This window comes from Herpailurus yagouaroundi, unplaced genomic scaffold (assembly GCF_014898765.1).
Source record: "Herpailurus yagouaroundi ecotype Mexico unplaced genomic scaffold, PumYag 29, whole genome shotgun sequence".
Lineage (NCBI taxonomy): Eukaryota > Metazoa > Chordata > Mammalia > Carnivora > Felidae > Herpailurus > Herpailurus yagouaroundi.
Window position 1 is genome coordinate 77,707,412 of NW_024412377.1, and position 18,073 is coordinate 77,725,484.

An 18,073-nucleotide genomic window follows, 5' to 3' on the forward strand; every position below is an offset into this window, starting at 1 on the left:
TAATACCCATCACCCATTTAGCCAATCACCCACCTACCTTTATTCCAGCAACCCTCAGTTTGTTTTCTATAGTTAAAAAAGAGCCTCTTATGGTTTACCTCCCTCTCTTTTCTTGTTTCCATCCCCCCATGTTCATCTGTTTTGTTTCTTAAATTCCACATATGAGTGAAATCATACGGTATTTGTATTTCTTTGACTGACTTGCTTCGCTTAGCGTTATACACTGTAGTTCCAACCACATTGTTGCCAATGGCAAGATTTCATTCTTTTTGATGGCTGAGTAATATTCCATTGCATATAAGTGCCGCATCTTCGTTATCCATTCATCAATTGAGGGACATTTGAGCTCTTTCCATAATTTGGCTATTGTTGATAATGCTGCTATAGACATTTTGGGGTACATGTGTCCCTTCAAATTAGTATTTTTGTATCCTTTAGGTAAAACCTAGTTGTGCAATTGCTGGATTATAGGGTAGTTGTATTTTTAACTTTCTGAGGAAACTCCCTTTTGTTTCCCAGAGTGCCTGCAGCAGAATAAATTATTTTTTCTATATCTTTTGATAGATGGGGACCTTTTTTCACTCTACAAATAGATGTGTATACTATATTTATTTGACAAATCATTGAGAATGTATGTGCAAATGATTTTTTAAGGATGAATTCAATTTCAATAGAATTCACTTATTTGGTTGCTTTAATTACCACCTGACAATTTAAGATTAGTAATTTACCAATTTATATTTTATTACCTGTTACTTTGTGCATATCACCAGTTCTCGGCTATGTTGTCATTAATGGAAAACTTTGTATTTCACATATAGGAAGAACATTCTTCGTTTCCTAGATGCAGAACGAGATGTCTCAGTGGTCAAGAGCAGTTTTAAGCCTGGTGATGTCATACACTATGTACTCGACAGGCGTCGGACACTAAATATTTCTCAGGATCTTCACAGCCTCCTACCTGAAGTGTCACCAATGAAAAATCGCAGATTTAAGACCTGTGCAGTTGTTGGAAATTCTGGCATTCTGCTCGATAGTGAATGTGGAAAGGAGATTGACAGTCACAACTTTGTAATAAGGTGAGCTTTCTTTTGTTCCTAAAGATTGTAATTTCTTCAAAGATGTTTTACTAAGGAATAGAAAACTGACAGAAGAGTGTAAGTCTAGTATCGATATTAAGGATTATTGAAAAATCAAACAAATATTTATGTATGCTATGTTTTTCTGCATAGTTTCCAAATTTACATTTACCCTGGAAAATGAAGTTAAAATTATTGTGTCATTGAAAGAAAAGGTGATCTTATTGTAGCAGTAAGTGTCACACCAGCTTTTTTTTTTTGCCAGTTGACAATTTTATTAGATTTAATACACAGAAACTGACTTTCATTAATCGTTTTTCTTGATATCAATTAATTTAATGTTAATTAATTAACTCACTAATATAAATAATAGTTAATTATTGGTTAGTCATTAATTTTATAATCCTTTTTATATATAAGAAATTATATTTATTTATTCATAAAGATTATGAACATCTATGTAATGATGTAATAGATGTAAGTAATTTTACCCTTATAATAACAATTATTTAGCAGATTCTAAGAACATAACAAGTTTATAAAGCAAATTTTCAAAAAGTACATAAGCAAGGTTACATTTGATATCTTTCACCAAATTGCCTTCATTATAGTACTCTATATATTTGTGTATGTTAGTATGGTTTAGTTTTTGAGTTTTCTCACATAATCAAACATCCCTGTTTTTCACTGATGGTGAGCAGATGTTTGATGAGTCATGTGTTTGGTTAACCTTAGGTGAAACAAACAGCCATAGAAATGGGATTGTGATGACGTCATAGGTACTGGTTTTTAATTTCCAGTTCATGCATCTGAACATATTTGTTGGCTTGTTTTAGTTCTTCAGAAAAAATTTTCTGAATGAATGAAGTATGTATGTTTAAATATGAAATAGCTCAATGTCAAGATAGGAAAGCATACCAATTTGCTATGTGGAAAACCTAAAGTTATGCTGGAATTCAGCCTGTAAAAGTATAGATTTTGAAAGATAAAAGTATAGATATTTCTTTGAAGTATAGCCTTAAAAATAAATATAATTATATAAGTATTAATCATAAATTGGCAGCAATGTTTTCATAAAGTAATAATGGCCATGAAAAATCATAATAGCACACTATCAGGTGAATACATTTCATAACAATGAATAGAACTACAAACATTTTACTTTATTATCTTTTTCTCAATTGGATGCATGGTCAAAGATTGATTGGATTGAGGGGGAGAAAAAACTCTGTCAACATGTAGATATACAAACAAAAATGTATCCAAAGAGGAGGTAAAAAAAAATTTAATAAGGGAAAGAAAAATTGAAAATTTAAATTGGGAAAGAAAAAGGGAAATTTAAATTGGAAGTGGAGGTAATGAGCTCCAACCACTGAAGTCTGTGTGAAGTATGGTTGTGAAGAAGAAACTAAGGCTTCTAGAATTTCTAAAGAGACTGAAAATCAGAGGACAGGAATAATAAAGAAGTAAAGATTTATAGCATTAGTGGAAATTGTTGCAATATAAAGAGAAGAATTTTCAAGTTTGGTTAATACTGGAGGAATACAGGATCACCTGTGACTGAAATCCTTGTTCTTACATCCCTCTAAGCTTTAGCACTGGGATCTATATAACTTATTAGGTTCAGCCTCACCTTTGATTAAAATTAAGACTGTTGTCTTAACACCTCTGCCAGTTCATATAATTGCCACTTCTTTCTTATAGTGAAAATGATTGAGTATTCTAGCAACTTTGAAGTCTATAGTACAGTATTGTTCACTATAATCATGGTGCTGTGCATTGTATCTCCAGAACTTTATTATCTCCTTGTTGCAAGTCACTTATTGGTTTTGAGCATTTGCAAATGGGGGAGTGATTTTAGGAACAGAACTTCATGAGGTTAATTATACTTTTCTGAGCTATGATTATTTTAATATTTATTTATTTATATATTTATTTTTGAGAGAGAGAGAGAGAGAGAGAGAGGCACAGGGAGAGAGAAAGAGCGAGAGCGAGAGCGAGAGAGAGAGAGGGAATCTTAAGTAGGCTCCACTCTCAGCATGGAGCCCGATGTGGGGCTCAATCTCAGGACCCTGAGATCATGACCTGAGTTGAATTCAAGAGTCAGATGCTTAACCAACTGAGCTGCCCAGGTGCCCCGCTATTTTATTTTTAAAACTTATTTTACAAGAGCAAAATAATGACCAATTCTATAAGCTTATAACTGTGTTATGGAGTTAGCAAGAAGTGTAAAAAAATTAGGATAATGATCTTAATGAAGGCATGAAAATTATCACTATAAGTATTTTTATTTTCTTCTCCTACCCCGAAGTTTTTACTAGTTTCCAAAAATAGAAGTTGGAATATTCTAGATAATAGTATGTACTAGGGCAATGCAGCCCTGGATTAGGTTTCTGGTTTTATAAGGAAAACTTTAGCCAAAGTCCACTTATGATTGGAAAGAAATAATCTCCGCAGGAAAACAATCTTGGTTGTGTAATAGCTGTTTGGAGAATTCATTCCTTTGAGTCTCATGGACGCAATAGTTTTCAATGACATATCACTAAACCAAACTTCAATCTTTCCTAAAGCTCTTGCCTTTCTTATGGAGTTCTGCCACATCATCTATATGCCAAATACCTTTTCCTTCTCTGAGTATATGTGTCTTTTTTTTTTTTTTTTTTTTTTTTTACTGTACATATGTTTCTTTTACTCTAGAATACCACAAAGGACTTTTGCTTTAAAACTCAATGGGAGACTCATTCCTTGAATTAGTTTTCTATCCATATCAAGCTGGTTGAAGTTGTTACAAATTTTGGTAACAATCTTTAGAATCTTTCAAATATCTCACCATCCTAGATACCTACTGCACATATGTCTGCATATCTACAGATGGTGTTGGTCATTTGGTTGCATGCATAGCTTGTGTTCCCAGGTTGTTTATTTGTTTCCCACTTTTCCTGTTAGTAAGTTTGTTAAGAGAGAGATAAATTATGCCTGGTCTGCTTGCAGAGGGCACTGATTAGTTCAGTGACTCCTCAAAGATCACATACATAGAAGTATTACGTTCAACTTAACCTCTAGCTTTATAAACCAAATATTATTTTTAGATAAAATCTTCAGTTGACATTAATTAAATTTTAAGCTTCACTTTTAGTTTTTTTCAGAAAGACTTTAAAGAAATAAAATGCTTTTTTTTGTTTAATGATGTATAAGTGTATTATTATATGGCAACGGGAATCTCTTGTTCTAAGCTGTTGTCCTATGGGGGGAGGAGGGTATATGGTGCATACACGTGGCATCATTGACCTGTGAAGTATAATTTTGGAGAATATTATTTTTTATTATTTTATTTTATTATTATTATTTTTTAACGTGTATTCATTTTTGAGAGACAGAGGTAGAGCGCAAGTTGGGGAGGGGCAGAGAGAGAGGGAGACACAGCATCCAAAGCAGGCTCCAGGCTCTGAGCGGTCAGCAAGAGCCTGATGTGGAGCTCGAACCCAGCACCCATGAGATCATGACCTGAGCCAAAGTCAGCTGCTCAACCGACCTGAGCCACCCAGGTACCCCAGAAAATGTTATTTTTAATACCTCACATAAGTATTTTAAAATTAGCCTGTGAAAAGTGACCATTTGTATGTTTGCCAGTATAGTGGTAGTTTTACATAAATACAAAGACACACACATTGTCATGCCTTTCTTGTCTTAAAAGAAATATTCCCTTAAACAAAAAAAAAAAAAAGAAAGAAAAGAAAACAAACAAACCAAAATACTCCCTTAGTGGAAGTTTGTATCATCACTTAACTAATTAAATTAAATGATGGTTTCAGTGGGATATTACACAAAGTAAAAGCCCTGGTCTATGTGATGCTTCAAGTAAAAAAAAAAAAAAAAAAAAAAAAGGAAAATCAATTAAAGCCTAGTTTGGATTCCCTAATGACTGACTAAATATGGAATTTATGTGTAAAATCTATGTCTTATATTTACATGTACTTAAATAACAGGAAAATGCACTTAAATAACAGATTCCACATATAAATGATATCATACAGTATTTGTGTTTCTCTTATTTCACTTGGTATAATACCTTCAATTTCAATCCACGTTGTCACAAATGGCAGGAAAGGAAATATTTTAATATTATTCATTACATCTACTTCTTCAGATCTAAGCACTTTGAATACTCTGGATTTGTTATCTTGAAACCATAAGAAACTATGACTTTCTCTTATGTGCCTCTGCATCCATAGAGTTGGCACAGACCAGGATCTATACAAAAGAATTCTATGGGATGTATGATTTTATCTCCAATATTTTCTTTTCCTGTCTGGGATAACTCTTCTTCTCTTCAAATAAAATCTATATCTATGGCATTTTTAAGTGAAGAGAAGTATAATTTTAGGCTTAATGATAGCTTTGTTTTATTAATTAATAAAAAGACATTCCAAATATTCAGTGGGCTACTGTTACACTGCTAACATCATTTTAAAAGATGTCTGTAGACAAAAGAAGGAAAAATATATGTGATTTTAAAATTGTGAAACACTTCTTTGTACCAGTATTTATAGAACCAGTAAATTTAGAGGTTTCCACAAATAATTCTCTAAAATTCTTCTCCATCCAGGTGCCACATTAACTATAATTCTACTCATCGAAACACATTTGTTTGGTATGATGCTAATTGTCATGTAAAATGAAAATGTGTTAAAAAGTAAACTGTAATTATTTTCTCAAAAGTATCAGTAACTTACTACATTAGTTTATTCATACAACAAACCTGTTGTGGCCAACCATGCCACTCAGGCCAGTCATGAGTGGAGCACAGTTATAGAAATGGTTACCTATACATTCCTTCTTGCATTCCTTCTGTGTGGGGTCAGAAATAATCCCTGAAATGAGACATCTCTAAACACACATGGTAAATTTAAAATATTTGTCTGTGGTCAGCTCCATTAGTTCAAGTTGTGCAGAACAATACAACATATTTGAAAGAGAATAAGGTATGCTTCCTATAGTGAATGAGACTGTTCAAACTCAGAATTTTATGTGAAGTCTTTGAAATATTGAAATATTCTGTAAGAATTCTAGATAGGTAACTAACCTTTAGATATCACATACAATACATTATAAGAAGATATCACAGAGCATTACAAGGCATTAGTATAGTGCCACAAACTGTCTCACAGCCCAACATACACTAAACAGAACATACCAAACAGCTACACAACTTATAGAAATAACCAAGCCTTCAATAGACTCAATCACTTTCACAAGATATGGAACAATATTCAACTCAGTCTAAAGGGCATGGTGACTTCTACTATAGTTATACTGTAAGGTAGTTGGACCACTTTTAGACTTTATGTACAATCTATGGAACAATCCTAATAGTACTTTCTCTGAGCCAAATTTAATTTTGATAGCTCTTTAATATCACATGAAGAAGAATAATGATATCACTAGAACCTTCATCATTAAGTTTAAAAAACTGGTAAGCATTAAATAAATTATCCTATTGATATTAATTTTTTATATTTTTTCTTTGGGTGGCCTGACATATGCTAAATATTGGAGAGAGAATCAACACTGCACAGGAAAACCATTGCCCAGTATAGAATTCAGGAGTACAAGCCCAGTTCATTGTAGATGATATTGAAAGAAGGTATATGCTTTCTATGCTTTTGTTTTTTTTTTTTAATTTAGAAGCTGAGATCATTGTATAAAGTATTTATCTTTACTTAAAGTATTACAATTTACCTACTCACAGAGCCCACAGAGTGATAGAATTGCCTCTACAAAATCTCTGCCCCGTTCATTCCACACATACATATCTAAAAGTATGCTGTAAAATTTCAAGAATTTCAAGAATTAGAAGACAGTATGTATCATTTTATATCATCATAGGCAAAGGAAAACAGGTTTATAAAGCTACTTTTACACAATCTGTTTAAAAGTATCTTTTAAGTCTTTTTTTTTAACTTCATGTAGTTGTAAAATTATTGTAACATTGTGTATTTTAAAGTATACAACCATTTAGTGGTGAAAGTTGCTTTGGATTTTGCAATATTTAAAGTGCTTTTAAATTTTCCTTCAGTTATTTTTTTAAGTTTTTCACATAATTTACACCCATGTGAACTTACAAAACAGTACATTCTAATATTTGCCTTTACTCAAGAATTTCATGAGCTTAGTAATAGCAGTTTTCTGATGACAACAGAAATTTCAGATAATTCTTAATATTGATACTGAGAGATGGTGGAGAACAAATCCTCACTCCATCTACCCTATTCTTCTCACCTCACCTAAGTGTGGGAAAGCGATGGTGGATTCTTTCCTTTTCCTTCAATATCTGGGGATTGAAGGAAATGTCAGGCAACCTGTCCCTATTGGGTTTTTATAGAAGGGAGACTGTGTCCAGTCTGATAAAATAAATATGGTCTACTCTGTACCGCTTTGACATCAGGTGGAAGACTCTGAGAGAGGAGTAAATTAACAGTTGCAAACAGCAACTGATATTTTTGACCATCATATGCTGCTCTTCACTGTGCTTAAACAGAGATGCTAGGAATAGCAAGTAAGAGTGAAGTGATTAAGAAATGGTTAACTGAAGGCTGTAAAACACCTTTTGTTCTGTTCGGGCTAGTTGGAATTTCAAATTTAATTTTGTTTATTTATTCCTTTCCTTGTACCTCTTTTTTCTCCATTTTATACTGCCCCCATCTTCCCTCCAGTCTAGACAACTATCTTGTATTTGCTCAGTTTCTCCTTTGTTAATCATCATCCTTGGTTCCTGACATGCTCAACCAACTCTCTCCTAATTTCCTCTTCGTTCATTTTTTTCCTTAAAATATAAAATCAGCAATGAGAGGTCAGTTAAAATTATCTATCTATCTATCTATCTATCTATCTATCTATCTATCTACCTATCTACCTACCTACCTACATATATTTATACATACATATTTATACAAGTAAATCCTTGCTGTTCAAATTGTACTTCTGAACTACCAATGCTGTCATCACCTGGAAGCTTGTTAGAAATACAGAATTTCAAAATTTGCAGCAGACCTGTTGAGTCAGAATGTGCATTTGGTCACAGTGCTCAGGTGGTTCTTATGTGCTTTAAGGTTTGAGATGTATTGGACATCTCAGTATATGTAGACACTAAGCTCTAGGTAAGCTGGAACTCCCAATATGTCTAATTTATTTAGCCTGTATCTTCAGGATCTAGCACCAAAATTGATATGCTGAAGTATATGCTATATATTTATTGGATGAAAAAAATTAATGTTGGACTTAAGAAAAATACAGTTTGTGTTCATGTATTGTTGTCTTAGAGCTCATACAACACTGGATTTCAAAATTAATATGTTAAGAGGAGTCATATATAAGTAAAGGTCATTGAAACACTTACAATTAAGAAGAAAATACAGAAATATGAAGGGTAGTATAGTGAAATATCCTAGATGTCAAAAAGCTGGGTTCCTGCTAATAGAAGCATAATATTAAACAAATGTCTAATTTTTCCACTGTTCAGTGATAATAATAATATATGCCTATCATTTCAAAGTGTTTTTATAGTGTCAGCTGGGAAATATAGTAAAGAAATGCATAAACTATAAAAATAATTAATGATGAATGATACTAAAACACATCATGCTTAAGTGTTGTAGTTGAAAATTAAATTTGTCAGTGCATTTCCCAATAGACATGGACATTGACTAGAAATGAAAATTCTCATTGTCTGATATATACAAGAAGATAAACTTTCTCCAAAATCATCAAATATGTGTATAGTTGACACTGAATAACATAAATATGAAAGGCAAAGACACAGACAGGAACACTTCTTAGATAGGAGCATCTGTAAAATCTGAGTACATAATATTAGAAATAATTGTAGTGAAGATATATATTTCTTCAGGAAACTGAGGCAATCAGATAAAAATGTTTTACTTTATGATGATCTAGTTTCCTAAAGGAAGGGATAATATGTCTTTAAAAAAGAAGAAGATGGAGGAATTTATTCCCCTTGACTGATACAATGCATTTTCATAACCTAGTCAGTTCTTGATTCTCCACTAGTGGGTAATTTATGGCAAACTTTAAATCATCCTCTTGCCCTTCTATGCATGTAACTCTTACAGCAAAATAGACTCTTTTCTGGGAGAGAAAAATATTTCTGCTTTTCTCAATGTTCATGAAAATGGCCTTAATTCTTTCCCCTCCACCTTCACAGAGAATATGTTTGTCCTTAACTCAAATGTGTTAACTGCAAACAGCTAAGTTTCTGGTAATGAGTCAGGTCCAAGGCATTGGAAAGACTTAAAAACATTTTTTTTTTTTTTTATCAGGAGTGCCTGGGTGACTTAGTCAGTTGAGAGTCTGACTTTGGCTTGGGTCATGATTTGGTGGTTCGTGTGTTGAAGCCTCACATTGGACTCTGTGCTGACAGCACATAATTTACTCCAGCTCAGAGCCTGGAGCCTACTTCAGATTCTGTCTCCCTCTCTCTCTGCCCCTCCCCACTCATGCTCTGTCTCTGTCTCTCTCTCAAAAATAAATAAACTTTAAAACATTCTTTTTGATTAAAATAACCACTTTATATTTTACATTTTAGGGATCGTTCCATTGCATATGCAATATTTACTCCATATATTTCCTACCATATTTTTACTTAATATTTTATTCATATTTTGGATATTAAATTTTATAGTTTTTATAAAACTAATTATCTTTATGATTTCTATTGATTTAATCATACAATTCATGTTCTGGGTAGAAAGCAGAATTCCCATTTTACATAATTATTTACGAATTTTAAAATTTAACTTAAAACCAAATATGGACTTCATTATGGATTGTGATCTGAGGTGAAAGTCTGAGTTTTTTTTTTTTTTTCCTAACGACATCGTTCCTTGGATAAAAAGACTTTATCTAGAAGAGATAATTTTTTTAATGGAAATGACAATGATTAACTATTTTAAGTTTTAGAAATTTGACTTACAATGCATATCCCATTTTCTAAAAACACATTATTATAAACAGATACAATTTCTCATCTATCAGTCTGGCAAGGACTTTTAAAACTCTTCTTATTCAGTGCTAAGTTGTGTTGATACTGGAACTCCTGTGAAATGCTTTCAAGTACATAAATTGATACAATTATTTGAAAAAATCAGCTTGATAATGTCTACCAAAACTTACAAATAGTGTATTCCTTTATTTACTATTTGCAGTTGTAGGAATCTATCCAAACGTAAACAATTGCTTAAGTATCAAGGAATTGTATAACACGTATGCATGAAAAAAAGCATAAGTCAATCATGGTACATCTAGATGATTTGTCGTTCAACAAGTGGAAAACAGGAATCTAAGGCAAAGAGACCAGTAAGCATAAAGACAAATACTTTCCATGATCTTGGTTAGGTAGAGGTGTTGGGGACCATTGAACTATTAGGTTCAAAATCAGAAACAATGTGGAAGAGGAAATTGTCCAGGTATGTTGGGCTTATAAGATGAAGGATCATTATACCCTATTAAGGATCTACATAGCATCCTGTAGTTCAAGAAAGTTCCTTAGAGTTTGTTGGTTTGTTTCTTCTTGTGTGGGTTTTATTGTTGTAAGCAGAAGTGGGATATACTTTGAGGTATATAAGCATAGCATATTTACAGATTAAAGGACCATGATAATAAATAAATCAAAGATAAAAACAGGAAGAGAACTGAATAAGGAAGTTACTAGAGGAGGCAAAATGTGATTAAATCCAACTCATAGGACAGAGAAAGTTGATATAATTCATATTAATATAAAATGTTGTGGAGATTATCATTTCCTGATATGAGTTGAGCATTAGCAAATGGACAGTTGATCAGTCCTTCTATAGATTTTCAAAACATGGCTTCAGTTTTGGGTTTAAAGTATTTGTTATTTTTCAACTAGCAAACTCATCTGTAATAGACATAGGCCCAAAATATCTACTCCAAAATCAAATACAACCTTTCAGCACCTATTGTTTCAAGTGATGCATAGCATAGCTTTGATCTTTCTTATAATTTATTCATTAACACCTTCATTTTTTTTATCTGCCTACTTAACAGGAAGTGAAGATACAAAGGGAGTGGGGAGTAAGGAAGTGGGGAGTAAGTCTCTAAGTTTGAGGTGATTACAGTCTAGTGTAGGAAATAAAGTAATGATCAAAAATGTGCATATTGCTTTATGAGAGTTATACAGAGAAGTAAGCACTTGTGGTGAGGCAGAGAGGAGACATAAGCTGATGGTCAAGGATGATTTCCTGAGGGAAGTAGCACTTGAGTTGACTGAGAAGGTTAATATAGAAAGGAGAGAAAGGAGAGTGAGACCAAGTCCCAACTGGATCCATGATGCACAGAGGGACCTGAGTGTGGAAGAAAGTGGCATTTCCAGGCCTGTGGGGGCGTTTCAGCATGCTAGAATAGAAGTTTGTATGGGTCAATGGAAGCAGGTGAGGCTGGAGAAGGAGGCTGAGAGACAGGTAACACAGGGTCCCTGGTGCCTCGCTAAGGAGCTTGGACTTCATTTTGCAGGTAGTCTGTAAAGCCACTCAGTAGAGGAATGACGTGGCCAGTTTAAATTACAGGAAGATTTCTAGGTAATAGATAAAATAGAGAGGGATAAAAATAATACGACTAAGTCTAAAAGGTAGAGATAATGAGGGCAAAGTAAGATAGTGACAGTGGAGCTAGAGTGGAAGGCAAATTAAGAAAATAAAGGAATGATATGGACTGTATACTAAATGGAAAGGAAAATGATAATAAATATGAATGTGCTATGTTTTAAAATGTGACTTTTTTTGGATGACAAAAAATGAATCTTGAAGAAACTAAACTGATTCCTATTGGTTCCTCTGAGTTACTTAGGCTTAGGTTGACAAACTGTTTTTCCATAGGAAAAAAAAAGAGTTTGAGTGACTTTCCTGAGTACACACAGTAAGGGAAGGAAGCAACAATAGAGCTTTTTCCTCTCCTACTCAAAGCTTAATATTTTATTTTTAAGATTGGAAACACATATTTTTAAATTAGAAATAACAGTTTGTGCTGTACTAGATCAAGAGGTCTTCAGTTGTATGTTTACTCTGAGACATGAAAACCAGTGACAGATTGTTTTTATTAGGGTAAATTTCAAATTTTGATAACTTATCATGAAAAAAAAGAATGAGGAATGCCGTTTTAATGTCTGATATTTCCACAAGGCACCAACCATTCTTCAAAGTAGGCTAACAAAACAAATCCAACAACACATAAAACCTCACACACACGAAATGTAACTATGTGAGATGATGGATATTTTAATAATCTTTGTTTTGGCAGTTATTTCTATATATATATATATATATATATACACACACACACATATATTTGTATTTATATAATCATCATGTTGTATACCTTCAACCTACACAATATTATATGCCAACTATATCTCAATACGGTGGGAAAAACAATTTAAAAAATCACAGAAATACAAAAGAAACACCAATCTGAATTTATAGTGTTGAGCAGTTTCTCCAGTTATGATCTATGGACAATTTTGTGGGGCATTCCCTTTTCTAAATTTTTTTAATGTTTATTTTTGAGAGAGAGAGGGAGAGAGAGACAGAGAGACAGAGTGTGAGCAGGGGAAGGGCAGAGAGAGAGGGAGACAGAATCCGAAGCAGACTCCAGTCTCTGAGCTGTCAGCATGGAGACTGATGTGGGGCTCGAACCCACAAACAATGAGATCATGACCTGAGTGGAAGTCAGATGCTTCACCTACTGAGCCACCCAGGTGGCCCTTTAAATTATTTTGAGAGAGAGAGAGAGAGAGAGAGAGAGATTGGGGGAGAGGCAGAGAGAGAGGGGGGAGAGAGAATCCCAAGCAGGCTCCACACTGTCAATGCAGAGCCAATGCAGGGCTCATACTGGTCCACTGCAAGATCATGACCTGAGCCAAGATATAGTCAGATGATTAACTGACCGAGCCACCCAGGAACCCTAGAAATTCCTTTATTTTAATATCTATTTAGTGTGTGCAAAAAGTATCCCAAAATATCCTAAGGCCAGATAAATGAGGGGGAAACTGAAGACCTTTTCTCTCAAGAGAGTTAACACCTTCATCAATGAGATAAATCTTTAAATCAGATAGATCTGATTTCAAGTCCTAGCCTTTCCATTTAATATATATATTCAGTCTCAAATGATCTATTTTCTTCTGTAAGCCATGGTTTCTTCACATTTAATGTAAATAAAATCATCCTCACCTTCTATTTTTTGTGGGTATAGAAGTAGAATGAGATAATGGGTGAACTTGACTGATATAAATTCAAGTACAAATTATTTATTCAGTAAATGTAAATCTTTCTTCTGATGGTTTAGGATTAATGTATTTATAGTATATTCATGATGTGAAAATTATATCTGTGACCTAGGTACACAGAAGATGTAAATATTTGCAGTTAAATGGTCATTGTTGCTAAGCAGTACATTTTCTCCATTGAAGTATAATTGAAATAATAGTCATTCAAGAGTTCAGAAACCTGGATCCTCCTGCTGGCATGGCATTAAATATAGCTGTGTGACTTTGAACAAGTAATGTAAATCACTTTGGGTTTTAGGTTTCCAATATACCAAATGAGTCAGTTGAACTAGATGGTCTCATAAATTTCTTTCTGGCTCTGACACTCTATGACTTTATTTTCTTATGATTCAATAGACACCTTTGGAATAGGTTCTGTCAACTTGCACTGTTGTTTCAATTTTTTTTCCTTCTGGTTGCCATGTTTTATGAATAAATTTGATTCTCATCAGTCAATTTGTGGAAATAACATTGTCCACTTAATATTGCATCCTGTAATCTGGCTTTTGTTTCCTTTGGTCCAGGAGTGTTGCCTTTCTTCCTGATGTAGTCAAGCAAATGTTACACTCAAAATAAGAGAAGAGTATCACTTCTTAGGCAAAGAAAAACAAAACTATTTTTTTAATGATTCATACAGGTTTTGGTAAATATGATAAGGTCAAGGCCTTGGGAAGTCATGGTACACAGAAAATAAATAAAGAAGAACTAGTAAATACAAGTATCATCAAAAGGGAGAGAAGTTGTTTTACATCAACATCATTTAGTATAGTTTTGGGGAAAGGACCCTGACATTTTTCTAAGAGATCAGACCTCCCACTTCCCATATCTACTTTACTGGCATCCACCAAAATTCTGGGAACTACAGAATGTAGTCTTTTCAGTATGTTGTTTGACTTAGGCCATTACTGGAAATATTTTTTTCTTAGAATATTGGCAGTCAGTATGGTACCAAATGTTAACAGTGACTATCTTTTAGAGGGAAACTTAAAAGTGTTTTACGTTTGAGTTAGCTTAACTTCTGTTTTTGGTAGTGATAGTGTGTGTGTGTGTGTGTGTGTGTGTGTGTGTGTGTGTGTGTGTGTATGCATTTCCCCATGCAGTGAATGCAAATACTGTTTTAAAATTGGGAACAAAACCAATTTTACTTTTAAAAAGAAGGTTAAAGTGGGTGATGGACATTGAGGAGGGCACTTGTTGGGATGAGCACTGGGTGTTGTATGGAAACCAATTTGACAATAAATTATATTTAAAAAAAGTGGTTAAAAATCTGGAGATGGATGAGAAAGATGATATCCTGGCAATCTGAAGAGTTGGGCTCAGTTGTAATAGTACCTGAGTGATTTTGAGCATAAAAAAAAAAAGGCTAGAGGGGCGCCTGGGTGGCTCAGTGGGTCGAGCGTCCGACTTCAGCTCAGGTCATGATCTCTCAGTCTGTGAGCTCGAGCCCCGCATCGGTCTCTGTGCTGGCAGCTTAGAGCCTGGAGCCTGCTTCAGATTCTGTGTCTCCCTCTCTCTCTGCCCCTCCCCCGCTCATGCTCTGTCTCTCTGTCAAAAATAAATAATAATAAACATTAAAAAAAATTTTAATGTTTATTTATTTTTGAGAGAGACAGAGACAGGATGTGAGTGGGTTAGGGGCAGAGAGAGAGGGAGACACAGAATCTGAAGCAGGCTCCAGGCTCCGAGCTGTCAGCACAGAGCCCGACGCGGGGCTCGAACTCATGAGCTGTGAGATCATGATCTGAGCTGAAGTAGGACGCTCGACCCCATGAGCCATCTAGGTGCCCCTAAATATTAATAAACATTAAAAAAATAAAATAAAATAAATAAAATAAGGCTAGAGTTAGGGCTAGGGTAACTTATAGAGTTTTGTAGCCTATAGTTTTGTGTATTTTCTCATTAGTGACAAGCATTGTGTGTGTGTGTGTGTGTGTGTGTGTGTGTGTGTGTGTGTGCGTGAGTGCGCGCGCGCGTGTGTGAGGGGTGGAGGGAGACGGCGGGGGGGGGGGCGGGGGACAATGTGTTTTGGATAACCAAATCATTTGAAACTTTGGTATTGTGCACTAAATTTTAGGTTTGTAGTTTTGTTGTTTTGTTTTATTTACTTCAGTTTCATTTTGGGCCAACTTATTTATTTATTTGAAGTATAGTAGACACATAATGTTAGATTACTTTCAGGTGTTCAACATAGTGATTCAACAAGTTTATACATTATGCCATGCTCACAAGTGTAGCTACCGTTTGTTGAATTTGTAGTGTTTTATATTCAAAGTTGGGTTTAAATCCCAGATCTGAAGCTATGTAAACTGAAGCTTTCTCCCCCCTCTTTTTTAAAACATGATTATAGATAACTCAATTATGTGAATGTTCTTTAAGATTTGAACAACTTATATATAGCATCTGGCAAAAGGTTATAACTAGTAGTTGTTATTATATTTAATGAATTGTGCAGATGATCAGACTGAAGAAATTGGTCTTGAGTCAAAAGCATGGTGATCTCATAAATAATTGAGAATGATTTTTCTACTGTGATCCATAACTTGTTCAGGAAAGAAGTTCAAAATTAGAGTCCCATAATTTTTTGAGTAATGGTATAATCTTTTGCATAAATATATGGCTCTTAATTGTCATTATTTCAAAAAATAGAAACATGTATTTAAAGTTTAAAAGTAAAAGCAGTCATTCTATGAACTTGTTGTCACATAATTTCAACAAGTATTATTTCATTCAACAAATAATTATGAAGCAGCCACTATATGCCAAATCCTGAGAGACTGCAGTAGATATTAGGGAAATAAAGATAAATTACATGGTCTAATCTGTTTGGAGTTTGCAGTCCAATGGAGAAGATAGACATGGAGAGGAATAAAAAAATAGTAAAGTAGCAATAGTAATAGAGCTAGGAACAAAGTATTGCTGCCAGTGAGACAGAAGGAATTAATTATAAAAATGAATGAAACTAAGTTTTAAGACAGTTCTATTTGGAACAGGAAAAATAATTTCCTTTCCAAGAATATTGTATTTTTATGGTTATTATTGTCCTTAATCTTTGTTTTCATCATCTTATCAAAGTATCGTGTGAATGTGCTTTTCATGCTTTTTATGATCAAGATCACTGATAATCATCCTTAATTTTTTAACATGTATATATGTATGCCTTGCCCTTCACTTTAATTTTTCAAATGCCCCAAGCATGATTTTCTATATGTATCTTAAGAAAACTATTGGGGCGCCTGGGTGACTCAGTCGGTTGGGCGTCAGACTTCAGCCCAGGTCATGATCTCATGGTTCGTTGGTTCAAGCCCTGCGTCAGACTCTGTGCTGACAGCTCAGAGCCTGGAGCCTGCTTTGAATTCTGTGTCTCCCTCTCTCTCTGCCCCTTCCCTCCTCATGGCCTGCCTTTCTCTGTCTCTCAAAAATAAATAAACATTTGGGTGCCTGGGTGGCTCAGTCGGTTGGGCGACCAACTTCGGCTCATGTCATGATCTCGCAGTTTGTGAGTTTGAGCCCTGCATCGGGCTCGGTGCTGACAGCTCAGAGCCTGGAGCCTACTTCGGATTCTGTGTCTCCCCCTTCTCTCTAACCCTCCCCTGCTCATGCTCTGTGTCTTTCTGTCTCTCAATAATAAATAAACATTAAAAACATTTTTAAAATAAATAAATAAATATTGAAAAAATTAAAAAAAAAGAAAACTACTAATATTTGGAATACTTAATTTGGTGCCTTTTATATTTACAATATTTTTGATCTATTCTTTAGTTACCTGATAAGGATATTTCTAAGTCTTTGTCAATTTTAATGCATAATAGGCTTTTAAGCTTATCTCAATATTTTATGTGGTGTTCAATAAAAAAACAGAACACTATCCGGGTAAGAGAGAAGTGGGAGTTTCATTTTTACAAACCACCAACTGAAACTTGTTATATTTTAATAAAATAAAGGGGGTGGGGTCCTAACAATTGGAAGAATGCTAAACACTGGTAGTGTCTTGTTTCCACTTACCATCACTATGTACTAATTCTTCTTACGGGTAAATTCGGACTTATGGGTATTTTAAAACATCAGAGTGAAAAAATTTTATCCGTCTTTAGAGCTTCTCCTGTCTTCCTAACTTGTTTTGAATGAATTGCTCTGCTTGCTGAAAACACTAGTTACCTAAACTAGATACATCAGTGGAACAGGTCACATTTCTTGTTTCGGTTTAAATAATTCCAACTTAAAAGGATGATTTTTTTCCAATATCGGTCTATTTTAGTTAGCACAGTTTCTGACAGTTAAACATTTTAACACTTTCAGTTAAAACAAAGCTGCCAGCTTAACACATATTTATTGGTACCGCACCCTTTGTTTTCCTGAGCTCACCTCTCTAAACACATTTTATCAAATGTCTAATGGGACATCTGTAACATGTTTAACAGAACTAACATGTTAAAAATAAAAATTGAAGCAACTGTACAGGTATCAGAAGATTTGGTGCAGAGCTCACAAGACACCCTGAGGGCCCAATCCAGGTAGTAGATTTGTTTTCTTTGGCATGTACCATCAGAAGCACAGAAGAGCCTGTCCCCTTTAAATGAGGAAATATATTCAAGCAAAACTGCCCATTTTCCAAAGTTACGTTAACCTCTGACCCAGTTCT

At 34.2% G+C, this 18,073-nt stretch overlaps 1 protein-coding gene across 1 annotated transcript in view; it reads left to right on the forward strand.

Moving 5' to 3' along the window:
* ST8SIA4 (ST8 alpha-N-acetyl-neuraminide alpha-2,8-sialyltransferase 4) overlaps window positions 1–18,073 on the forward strand; it is a 97,628-nt gene that overhangs the window by 15,977 nt on the left and 63,578 nt on the right. Inside the window, 1 exon segment of the mRNA XM_040447753.1 lies at window positions 822–1,079. Within this exon segment, the coding sequence (XP_040303687.1) occupies window positions 822–1,079 (258 nt within the window).